Source organism: Canis lupus, assembly GCF_048164855.1.
Source record: "Canis lupus baileyi chromosome 5 unlocalized genomic scaffold, mCanLup2.hap1 SUPER_5_unloc_2, whole genome shotgun sequence".
Classification (NCBI taxonomy): Eukaryota; Metazoa; Chordata; class Mammalia; order Carnivora; family Canidae; genus Canis; species Canis lupus.
The window spans coordinates 478,636-491,185 of NW_027326409.1; the positions used below are offsets into that span (position 1 = coordinate 478,636).

The 12,550-nt window shown below is 38.6% G+C and overlaps 1 protein-coding gene across 6 annotated transcripts in view; it reads left to right on the forward strand.

The window, feature by feature from the left end:
• The window catches only part of LOC140629402 (ankyrin repeat domain-containing protein 26-like), a 147,091-nt gene that overhangs the window by 120,153 nt on the left and 14,388 nt on the right, over positions 1-12,550 (forward strand). For 4 of the 6 annotated variants that reach the window (XM_072818848.1, XM_072818846.1, XM_072818845.1 and 1 more), the window contains 3 exons: positions 5,828-6,121; positions 7,390-7,604; positions 9,495-9,723. In XM_072818848.1, coding sequence (XP_072674949.1) covers positions 5,828-6,121; positions 7,390-7,604; positions 9,495-9,723 — 738 coding nt within the window. Of the gene's footprint in view, positions 1-5,827; positions 6,122-7,389; positions 7,605-9,494; positions 9,724-12,550 lie in introns of those variants that run through there. The other 2 variants (XM_072818849.1, XM_072818850.1) reach the window with 2 other exon arrangements.

Consider the following 12,550-nt stretch of genomic DNA (forward strand, 5'->3'; position numbering starts at 1 on the left):
GCACGTAGCCACTGGCTTGGAAAAGGAGAGTGGCTGAATTTCCTGAGTTCTTGCAACTATGGAGGGCTTAAAGCCTGGAATTTTAAAGGTTATTGGGCTTGGCTATGGTAGAATGTGTAGGGCACTATACTTGGAGAGAGGCACACAGAACGGAAGCAGCTGGCTGGTGACATTTCCCTCCCCTGGCCCTGAGCACAAACACAGAGCCACCTGTGGGAATCAGTGCCACTCTGACACCAGCTGCCTAACTTGCTTACACCAGCCACCACCCGTTTGCACTCCAGGGGAACTGCCCTTTTGAATCATGCTTGCCTCAGTTCCAGCACAGCAAGCCCTTCCCCCAGAAGACCAGTACAAACCCCTGCGGACACCATGTGTCCTGACCAGAGTTTTGCAGGGTCTCAGTTCCAGTGGACTGTGACAGGTCTCATTTCGCAAGCTAGTTCAAACCCGCTAGATTCAGGCCAAGTACCAAACACTGCCCACAGCAGATACTGAGAGCCTATCTCTCAGATGACTGGCCTGAGGGATAGAGGAGCCAGAACCCAGTAGCAGAGTGCATGCCGCACACCCTGGAGACCCTCCCTCAAGCACCAGGCCCTGGGCACTACGGGACCATTTTCAGTGGTCCATTACTTTCAGGAACAAGTGACATAACTGGCTTTTCTAACCCAGAGAAACTGTCAGAGACCTAGACAAAATGAGAAGACAGAGGAATTTATCTCAAATGAAAGAACAGGATAATGCCACAGGGCCAGAGATCTAAGTGAGAGAGAGAGAAATAACGTGCCTGATGGAGGATTTAAAGCAGTGACCATAAGGATGTTCAGTGGACTTGAGTAAAGAATGGAAGACATCAGTGAGACCCTTACAACAGAGATAGAAGAGTTTAAAAAGAATCTGAGATGAAGAGTGCAATAAATGAAATTAGAATACAGATCTGGAATATTCTCTAGACTAGATCATACATTAGGCCACAAAACAGGCCTTAGGAAGTACAAAAAGATTGAAGTCCTACCATGCACCTTTCCTGACCACAATACTATGAAACTAGAAGTGGACTACAAAAAACCGTCTGAAAAGACCACAAATACATGGAGGTGAAATAACATCGTACTATCAATGTGTGGGCCAACCGGGAAATAAATGAAGAAATTTCAAAAGACATGGAAACAAATGAAAATGAAAACACAATTGTCCAAAACCTTTTTTTAATGTTTTTTTTTAATATTTATTTATTCATTTATGATAGAGAGAGAGACAGAGGAGGAGGGAGAAGCAGGCTCCATGCCGGGAGCCCGATGCGGGACTCGATCCCGGGTCTCCAGGATCACGCCCTGGGCCAAAGGCAGGCACCAAATCGCTGCGCCACCCAGGGATCCCCCCAAAACCTTTCAGATGCAGCCAAACTGATTCTAAGAGGGAAGTATATATAGCAATACAGGCCTACCTCAAGAAGCAAAAAAAAAAAAAAAAAAAATCTCAACACAAACTAACCTTACACCTAAAGAAGCTAGAAAAAGAACAACAAATGAAACCTAAAGCCAGCAGAAGGATGGAGATAATAAAAATTAGAGGAAAAATGGGGGTCCTGGGTGGCTGAGTTGGTTAACTGACCAACTCTTTGATTTTGGCTAAGGTCACGTTCTCAGGGTCCTGGGATTGAAGCCTGCTTCAGCCTCCAACCTCAGTCTACTGGTGGATTCTCTCTCTCCCTTTTCCTTTGCCCCTCCCCCCCGCCCCAATAAATAAATCTTTAAAAAAACATTAGAGTGGAAATAAATGATAAAGAAACTAAACACAAATAAAAATAGAACAGATCAACAGTAGCTGGTTCTTTGAAAAATTTAATAAAATTGATAAGGCTCTAGCCATAGTTCTCAAAAAGAAAAGGGAAAGGACCCAAATAAAATCACACATGACAGAGGAGAATAACCAACACTGCAGAAATCCAAACAATTATAAGAGAATATTATGAAAAATATATGTCAACAAATTGGACAACCTAGAAGAAATGGATAAGTTCCGAGAAACATATAAATTGCCAAAACTGAAGCAGGAAGAAAGTAGAACAGAATGCTAACCAGCCAAGAAATTGAATCACTCATCCAAAAACTTGGAACAAACACAAGTCCAGGACCAGATGGCTTCAGAGTCCAATTCTACCAAGCATTTAAAGAAAGAGTTAGTATGCGTTCTTCTCAAACCGTCCCATAAAACAGAAGAGGAAGGAAAACTTCCAAATTCATTTGATGAGGCCAGCATTACCCTGACACCAAGACCAGATAAAGACACCACAAAGAGAATTACAGGCCAATTTTCTAGTGCAAAAATCCTTAACAAAATAGTAGCAAACTGAATCTAACAATACATTAAGAAAATCACCGCCATGATCAAATGGGATTTATTCCTGGGTTACACGGGTGATTCAGTATCTGCAAATCAATCAGTGTGATGCACCATATTAATAAAAGAAAGAAGAATCATCATCATTTCCATAGATGTAGGAAAAGCGTTTGATGAAGTACAATATCCATGCATGATAAAAACCCTCCACAAAGTAGGTTTAAGAGGGAACATACCTCAACATAATAAAGGGAATATATGAAAAAATGCACAGATAATGTCCTCCTAAATGGGGAAAAACCAAGAGAAAAAGTTCATGTCTGGTGTTGTTGATGCTGGCTGTTGCCTAGATTTATAGTTAGGGCAGGCAGCCAAAATGCTTACACTGGCACACCTGGACTCTCTTTGTGGCCTGAGCCTCCTCACAAGAGGAGGGGCTAAATTCCGAGTAAGCAGGCTGAGATACAGAACAGGGCAGAAGCTGTGTTGCCTTTCGTAGCCTAGCCTTGGAATACACACAACATCACATTGACCATATTCTGTTCGTTAGTAGCAAGTCACTAAGGTTAGCCCACGGTCTTTTTGTTTTGTTTAGTTTTAATGGAATACTGGAACACCTATGAACACATGAAGAACGCAATTTTTAGTGTAATTTACCCACTGGCCACAGTGTTCTATATTCCTTTCACATGAAAAATGCACTCACCTCCTCCCAGTACCTCCGACAAATCTCAGTTATCATGGCATCGGGTTCAGGATGGAGTCCAAGATCTTGCCATCTTAATCAGGTGCAGCGGGGATAAGGTGCCAGGGTTATGTTGTCTAAATTTTAGTCCCTGGAGTGCAGGTTCTCTCAATAGGAATGAAGACTTGAGAATTAAAGAGAACAGTTCTCTACTATTGAAAACACAACATTCTGGTTACTTGCTAAAGACTCTTCCATTCAGAAAGAAGATGGAAGTCACACTAGACCATAGCAGGTTTGAAATGCAGCCTGATGCATGCTGTCCATTTTTCAGTCAGACTTAGTCTGAAACCATGGAAATTTTTCTCCATGGCTCTTTGCTGTCTCTCCTCTCTGAGCTCTTGGTTCTGTCCAATGACCTGTGTTTGCAGTTGTGTTTTCAGCCTGCTGCCTCCCTGTGGGGACTTCTAAGACCCAAAGGCCTATTTTCAGTCCGTGCTATCTAGGTCTCTTTTAGTCCAAGCTCGCAAACAGTGGTTTTGATGCTATAATTTTCTTAACTTCTTGAGTTTTTCTGTGAGAATCAATGGATTGATTTTATGTCAGTAGAAAAGCCAGTCTCGCAGATCTTTTTGAGATAAACTTTTCAACTGGGCTCTCCTGTGAAGCTCATACTCTTAAGATCCTTAAAAGAAATTTGAGGCATACCTGAAATCCTTCTGAGGTCTTAACAAAAGTTTTTATAATCTTGGCTTCATCCATAGGCCATGTTTTCCTGGATTTGCTCTTGACCCAGGATGCAATTCTTTATTTTAGCATTATTTGACATTTCAGCATATGGAAAGGCTATAAATGTGGACAAAATATTTGCACCCAGTTTGTCTGGGTCTTTCATACTGCATAGACCTTGTTTAGTTTATCTTTTGTGTCCCGTTTTACTTTCAAGTGGTTTGTGGCGCAAGTTCCTTTTCCTCTAGTGTCATTTTCTTCACTTGCCTGGAACCTTTACTGTCAGCCTCTTCAAGGGCCATCAGGTTTCCATTAACAGTCTGTTGGAAGCCCTTTTGGTTTTCATTCTTACTCTTCCCTACATCCTTTCAGTTTCTACCTACCTCTCGGTTCAAAGGAGGTTCAGGTTTAAATATTTTAATGTCAGCACCCCATGTTTAATATCAGTTTCTGTGCCAGTTATTTATTGCGGCATCATAAACCACCTGAAAACCTAGTTGCTCAAAACAGCATTTATTTGGTTCACAAGTATTTAGTTTAGGCAAAGCCGAGTAAGGCCAACTCATTTCTTCTTCATTTGGTGTCAGCTGAGATGACTGGAAGCTGGGGACTAGAATCATCTAAAATCATGTTCATGCAAATGTTTAGCTGTTGAGGCTGGCTTTTGGCAAGGACGTTAGCTGGGTCAGTCTCAGCTGAAATGTCTACATGAAGACACACCAGGTGGCCTGGGCTTCCCACAGCAGCTAGATTCTAAGGGTTAGTTTCCCTAGAAGAAGAATGTCAATGGAAGCTATATCACATTTTTTAACCTAGCCTTAAAAAAATCACACAGCAGTTCTGCCGAATTCTATTCACTGGAAACCAATTACTAAGGTCAGCACATTTTAAGGGGTGGGATTATCATGGGAGAAGTGTCAAAAAATTTATAAAACCACCACATCCACTTACCCTGTCTTATCAATCATATCCAGAAGAAAGAAGTTCTTCCCAACTCAGAATCACTGAAACCCTGTCAGGTTTTTCAGTGGTGGTTTTTGGTGCTTAGTATGTTCCCTTGTTTTGTGGGAGTAACAGAGGATTATAAGATAATACTATTCAATTAGGCGGGTTTTTTTTTTTTGTCCGAAAGTATAAGTTTCATCTCACTAAATTTTTATACTGAGAGGTGTGGTTTCTTAATCCTGAGAATCATTTCTCCTGGGAATGCAATTCAAATTAATGTAAATCATTTGTAATTCAGAAAAAGGCTTGTGGCTTAGAATCAGTATTTATAGATTCAATAATTAGAGTCTTATTTTCAAGGTCTTCTCTTAGGAAGCATTTATTGGTTCAGACCTACATAAGTCAATATGATATTACTAAAACTTTTTAAAAATTAATGGGAGTATTCATTGGGACACTCGAGTGGCTCAGTGGTTTGTGTATCTGTCTTTGGTTCAGGGCATGATCCTAGGGCCTTGGGATCGAGTCCTTCATCGGGCTCCCTGTGGAGCTTGTCCCTCTGCCTATATCTCTGCCTCTCTCTATGTGTCTCATGAATAAATAATTTTTAAAAATTATGGTGTGTTAGGATAGGGGAAGGGGCCAGAGACTTTCTTTTCTTTTTTAAAATTTTATTTGAATTCAATTTGACTATATAAGAGACTTTATACTAAGAGGTGACTTACAGTTATTTTATGGAGGAAAGATCTGAAGCAGTCATAGAAAAATACATAAAATGAAGTACAAATGTTGTGTGGCAAAGACAATGATAGCAGAGATCTTTTTTAATAACTCCTAGTGGTTTTAACACTGTTCTTAATTTTCTAAGTGCTTCAGGGTTCCACATTCTAAGACTCTACTACAATATAGATTATATTTTATTGCAAATGAATTTATTTTAAAATGGGAGCACCTGGCTGACTCAGTCAGTAGAGCATATGACTCTTGATCTTGACGTTATGAATTCGAGCCTACGGTTCAGTACAGAGACTTAAACATAAAATGTTTTTTAAAATGTTGGTTATAGTTTTGAGTTAAACTAATTTCATTCCATTTCCGAACTGTATTGTTCTATTCATGCAGATTGGTGATCTTAGAGCAAGATTGGAAACTGAATCTTCAAGATGTATAGACCTGGATGCAAAAAATCAAGTTCTTCAACAGGAGTTATTATCTATGAAAGCAACAGAGAGGGAATGTGAAAAACTAAAACAGATTAAAAAGAACTTGGAAGAAAAAGTAGTAAACCTCAGAAGTCATGCAGAAGTCAATGTGGTACAAGGCATTCAAGTAGAAAAGTATTATAAATGGGAGATTGACCAGAGAGTAAGATTGATTGTAGAAGAAAGATTAAAAGAAGTCAATCTATTTTTCCAGGTTAGTTTATTGATCTGTGATATGCTTTCATTTATTTCATTACAAATTACACTTTGGTTATATGCATTGTGTAGGTTTCCTCTGCTTCCTTTACAGCAATCTGTTTGGTATATTTCTGGAGGCATTCGTTCCTCCCTGTAAAGATTTCAGTTTTCATCATTATTCTCACTAAATTGATCTTTCAGAATGATTTATGACCAGTATGTATGAAACAAGACTATTTTTTTGAGATTTTATTTATGTATTCAGGAGATACACAGAGAGAGGAAGAGAGAAGCAGAGACACAGGCAGAGGAAGAAGCAGGTTCCATGCCAGGATCACACCCTGGGCCGCAGGCAGGTGGTAAACCGCTGAGCCACCCAGGGATCCCCTGAAACAAGACTATTAAGAGGAAAAGAAAAAATTGTGATTTAAAACTTTTACCATGGGGAAAAAAATAAAATAAAATAAAACTTTTACCATGGAGATTCCTGGGTGGCCCAGTGGTTTTAGCACCTGCATTTGACCCAGGGCGTGATCCTAGAGTCCCAGGATCGAGTCCCACATCGGGCTCCCAGGGTGGAGCCTCCTTCTCAGCCCGTGTCTCTGCCCCTCTCTCTCTCTCTGGCTTTCATGAATAAATAAAATAAAATCTTTAAAAATAAATAAATTTAAAAAAATAAAACTTTTACCATGGAGTATCTAGGTGGCTCAGTTGGTTAAGCAGCAGACTCTTGATCTCAGCTCAGGTCTTGGTCTCAGGTTTGTGAAATCAAGCCCTGCATTGGGCTCCATGTTCCATTCCTAGGTTATTCTTCCTTTTTGAAGATTTCATTTATTTATTTATTTCCTTATTTATTTATTGAACATGAGCAGGGGGATTGGCAGAGGGGGAGAGACAGAGAGACAGAATGAATCCTGGGTAGACTCCATACTGGGTGCGACACAGGGCTTGGCCTCAGGACCTCTGACTGAGAACATGCTCTGAGCAGAAATCAAGAAACAGGTTATTCTCAAGTTGTATTATGCACTTTTTAAAATTTTTAATTGATTCTCTTGTTCTTTGAAGTATCAGATTGCATGAGTACTAATATAAGAATGATTAAACTTTATTTTTATCATTCAGATTCAATTCAGGTGACATTGGTGATAAATATTTTACACTTCAGCTTTTTTTTACACATTTAAAATTGCTCTCTGAATCATTGAGTCCCAACTGAAGGAAAGAAATATACTATAATTACTCAAGTTTTAGCTGTTTTAAAACTGTGCTTTTAATTTGCTTTAGAGACAAGCAGCATCTCAAGAAAACTTAGAGCAGTTAAGAGCAAGTCATGATGCTTCAATAAGAAGTCAAGTGGCACTCAGAATTAAAGAGCTGGAATCTGAACTTCAATCCCAAATAAGAAATTCTCAGGAACTTAAAATAGAATTGGAAAAGTACAGGCAACTCTACCTAGAAGAATCAGAAATGCGAATGTCATTGACAAAAAAACTGAGCAAGTAAGTTAAAACAGAATCAATGAAAATAGATTTAGCTTATTGATTTGCCTCTAAAGCATAATTTTTATGGAGATGGGTTCATGAGATTAGTAGGAAGTGAAAGCCAACTGGATAGTATAATTTTGGAAAATAATGTTTGTAAGTAAACTTACCATTTTATGTTCATCCAGGATAGTTTGCCTCTCTCCTCTTTTTGTGTGTGTGTGTGGGGGGGGGTATATGATTTTACTTTTTCCCATTAATATTTTCAGTTACTCTATCTTGTTGTCTTTACAAACTAATTGTTTAAAACTTTATAATTTAGACAGCATATTATTTTTTTAAAGTTGATATATTTTATTTAACACAATACGTCAAAAAATATCCTTTCAACTTGTGATCAATATAAAATTATTACTGAGATATTTCATATTTTTTTCATTCGAAGTCTTAAAAATCCAGCATGTATTTTACAATTATGGTATATTTCAATTAGAACACTAAATTTTCATTGGGAATACGTGTCTATATTTAAACTTCATAAAATTTATAGTGGAAAGAGCAGATTCACATACCTGCATCTTTACAACCCTACTTAAAAGGTTTTTTGTTTTGTTTTGTTTTTTTTGGAGTTCAATTTGCCAACATGTTGCATAACAATTTGCCAACATATTACATAACAACCAGTGCTCATCCCGCCCAAGTGTCCCCCTCAGTACCCATCACCCAGTCACCCCAACCCCCTGCTCACCTCCCTTTCCACCATCCCTTGTTTGTTTCCCAGAGTTAGGTGTGTCTCGTGTTTTGTCACCGTCACTGATATTTTCACTCATTTTCTCTCCTTTCCCTTTATTCCCTTTCACTAATTTTTATATTCCCTAAATGAATGAGACCATATAATATTTGTCCTTTTCCGATTGATTTATTTCACTCAGCATAATACCCTCCCCTCCAGTTCCATCCACATCGAAGCAAATAGTGGGTATATAGACAGCATATTACTATAAAATTTTTTGTCAGAATTACCCTAAATAGAAATATTAATGAGTTCATTTTTGGAAGATTACACCTTTAACCCAAAAGATCAAGTGCCAATACTATACAGGTTGGTAAATTAACTTTCTTGATTGTGTCTTTGGTATTATTACTAGAGAGCCTGAGGGTGGGGGAAACCTTTGTATGTTTTCTACTTTATATAAAAGTATACATGTGAAACAGAGAAAGATTCACACTGGGGTGAAAGGCAGTATAAATCCCAACGTGGCTAAAAATAGCATCATGGTGGGCATGAGGGGGTGTGTGGAAGACAAAAAGGGCAGATTCTACTTCCAGGGCCTTGGTAAGTGTGTTATCAGCTAATTGCCTCTGGAGCTGTTTCGGTCCTTCTGATCACTGCTCTGCCATCTACCTGGCCCCTAGAGGTTGTTGGTCTGAGGTATTCCTCGGTGCGAAACCCTCAATTTCTCTGAGGCAATGAGTAAAATGTACAAGAGTGGTGAAAGCACATCCTTGAAAATGTCTTTGAGGGATGGTTTATTTTTATGTTCAAACTGGTTTACTAAATACAAATATGTGTAACGGCATTCTCCAGAATCTTGTAATTACAGCCATTCCAGAAGGTAGCAAGTATTACCTGTCAATCCATGTACATCACTGTCAGCCATTTCTTTCCCTCCCCTAATTTGAATTTCTTGTTAGTTAGTTATCCCTGGAATCATATATACTCCTTTGGAATAATTTTAAACCTATAAATATATATAGTAGCTCTGCTCTGTCACATTTTCAGTGTTAAAACACTGTTTACTGGCACATTCTGTTTGCTATTATGGAAACTTAAAAAAATGCAGGTCATGCAGGAATGATTTGGGTAGAAATAAAATACTAAGCACTTGTGTTGTGTAATCTTCACAGGACTAATGAGAGGCTGGCAGATATCACTACCAAATATCTGGTGGAGAGACAGCAGAACAGACCTTTCCACAGCACTCTTACTATGGGACCAGTCTTGGAAGGGCCTTCTGTTGGAAATTTGACTAGTAGTTTACTGCTGGATAGAAATGTTACTCCAAGAGAAAATGTAATGATTCCTACCTCAAGGCCGCAGACTTCAGTTAGCAGCATTGAAACTCACTTGTTCAAGGTTAGTTATATTATCTTTCTTTTCTTGAGTTTCAGATTTCCAATAAAATTTTTGTTTTTAATTTGGTGAAATTCTGAGTTAACTGAATAATACTCATTAAGTAAAAGTTATACTGGTTTGTGCTAATAAGGAAATGGGACAGAAATTTTATGGTATTTTTTTAAGCTCCTGGAGCTCTTATTGTCAAGAGATACCTATTATTAACTTTATTCAATAAATACCACTAAACTGACACATTTTATCTTCTTATTTTTTAAAGATTTTATGTATCTGAGAGAGAAGAGAGTGTGCCCATGAGTGGGGAGAGAGGTAGAGGGAGGGGGAGAATCTCAAGCAGGCTCCCCACTGAGTGTGGAGCCTGACTCAGGGCTTGATCCCATGACTCCGAGATGATGATCTGAGCTGGAATCAAGAGTTGGATGCTTAACCAACTGAGTTCCCAAGGCACCCCCAAACAGACCCATTTCCTTGAAAAGCTATGTTAAATTGGATTTTGGAAAGTAAATATTATTACCTACTAACCCAAAGTACACTTAGATGCTTTGACTTATTCTCTGATTAGCAATAGTTTATAATATGTTTAAAGTTTGCTGTAACCCAATTTTCCACCCCTATGCATAAGTGAATGATTAGAATCCAAACGCTTAACCATGTAGGGATATTTATGATTTTAACGATTCCACGGTAAGTCCTTTTTATGAATTAAATAAACTTGTAACACTAAATTGATAGTTCTTTGTTTTGGGGGCACCCGTATGACTGAGTGGTTTAGCATGTATCTGCCTTTGGCTCAGGTCATGATCCAGGGGTCCTGGGATTGAGTCACGCAACAGGATCCCCATAGGGAGCCTGCTTCTCCCTCTGCCTATGTCTGTGCTTCTCTCTCTGTACTTTTTATGAATAAATAAATAAAACAGTTTAAAAAATGTTGTAAGTTTTGGCATTTTCTTACATGAGAGCACATCCCTAATTGCTTTCTTATAACACCTTTTTTTAACTTATATTACTTCTATTTCAATTTTTATAAAATGGCTTGCTGAGCAACTGTAGAGATTTTCTAAATAAGTAAGTCAAAGAAATATTTGATTCTTTTCTTTTTTTTTTTGTTTTGAGAGAGAGAGAGAGAGAGAAAATGAAGGAAAGCAAGCAGGTGGTAAAGGGCAATGGGAAAGAGAGAAGAGAGACTCTTAGGCAGGCTCCATGCTCAGAGTGGAGCCGGATCTCATGACCCTAAGATCATGACCTGGGCCAAAATCAAGATTCTGACACTTAACTGACTGTGCCACCCAGGCACCCCACAAATAATTGGATATTTCAAATGAAATTCACATATATTTACCTTGATGCCATCACTTGAATGATTGATGACTAAGATGGCAGTGATAGGGAGCCTTTAATAACAACCCATTTCCATTATGTATCATTGTTGTTAAAATACCCATTTCAATCAATGCACATAGGCTTATGATTTTGATAGTATATTCGTGGTTTTATTAATGTAGAAAAATGTAGCATAGACTCATGTTAAATGAAGCCTTAGTCTTGTTCTTTCATTCGACTTCCTTGTTTTCTTGCTCTATTCTCTTCTGATTCAATGACTTTTAGTATTATGTTTGGATGCTTTTCTTCCTTTTGTGTATCCGTTATAAATATTTGGTTTGTGATTACCATGAAGTTCATATATAACATCCTGTGTATGTATAGCAATCTCTTTTAAGTTGATGGTTACTTCAGTTCAAACAGATTTTAAAAACACTGCATTTTTACACTCTGCCTTGTTTTATAAATTTGATGTCATAGTTTACACCTTTGTATTTTGTGTATCCCTTAACTAGTTACTGTAGATATAATTGATATTATTCCTTTTGTCTTGTAACCCTCATACTGGCTTTATAAAAATGATTGGTCTATTACCTTTACTGTATGTTTGTTTTTATGATAAAACTGTCTCGGGGATCCCTGGGTGGCGCAGCAGTTTGGCGCCTGCCTTTGGCCCAGGGCGCGATCCTGGAGACCCGGGATCAAATCCCACATAGGGCTCCCGGTGCATGGAGCCTGCTTCTCCCTCTGCCTGTGTCTCTACCTCTCTCTCTCTCTGTGACTATCATAAATAAATAAAAATTAAAAAAAAAACTCTCATTTTCTTATTTCTAGTTATGGTCTTTCTTTCTTTCTTTCTTTCTTTGAGAGCAAAGTGAGTGAGAACACAAGTGAAGGGGAGGGAGGGGCAGAGGGAGAGTGAGAAGCAGGCTCCTCTCTGAGCAGGGAACAGGGAGTCCCTTGCAGAGCTTGATCCCAGGGTCCTGGGAGACTCTTCACTGACAGCCGTCCAGGTACCCTGGGCTTTTCTGATTAAAGAAGTCCTTTTAACATCTCTTATAAGACCTATTTAGTGGTGATGAACTTCTTTAAGTTTTGTGTGGGAAACTCTTTATCTTTCTTTCAGTTCTGAATTATAAACCTGCCAAAAATATCCTAGGTTTTTTCCTCTTAGCACTTGGAAAATATCATGCGACAATTTCTTTTCTTTTAACTTTCTTTTTATATGATAAATTTATTTTTTATTGGTGTTCAATTTGCCAACATACAGAATAACACCCAGTGCTCATCCCGTCAAGTGCCCCCCTCAGTGCCCATCACCCATTCACCCCCATCCCCTGCCCTCCTCCCCTTCCACCACCCCTAGTTCATTTCCCAGAGTTAGGAGTCTTCACGTTCTGTCTCCCTTTCTGATATTTCCTACCCATTTCTTCTCCCTTCCCTTCCATTCCCTTTCACTATTATTTATATTCCCTAAATGAATGAGACCATATAATGTTTGTCCTTC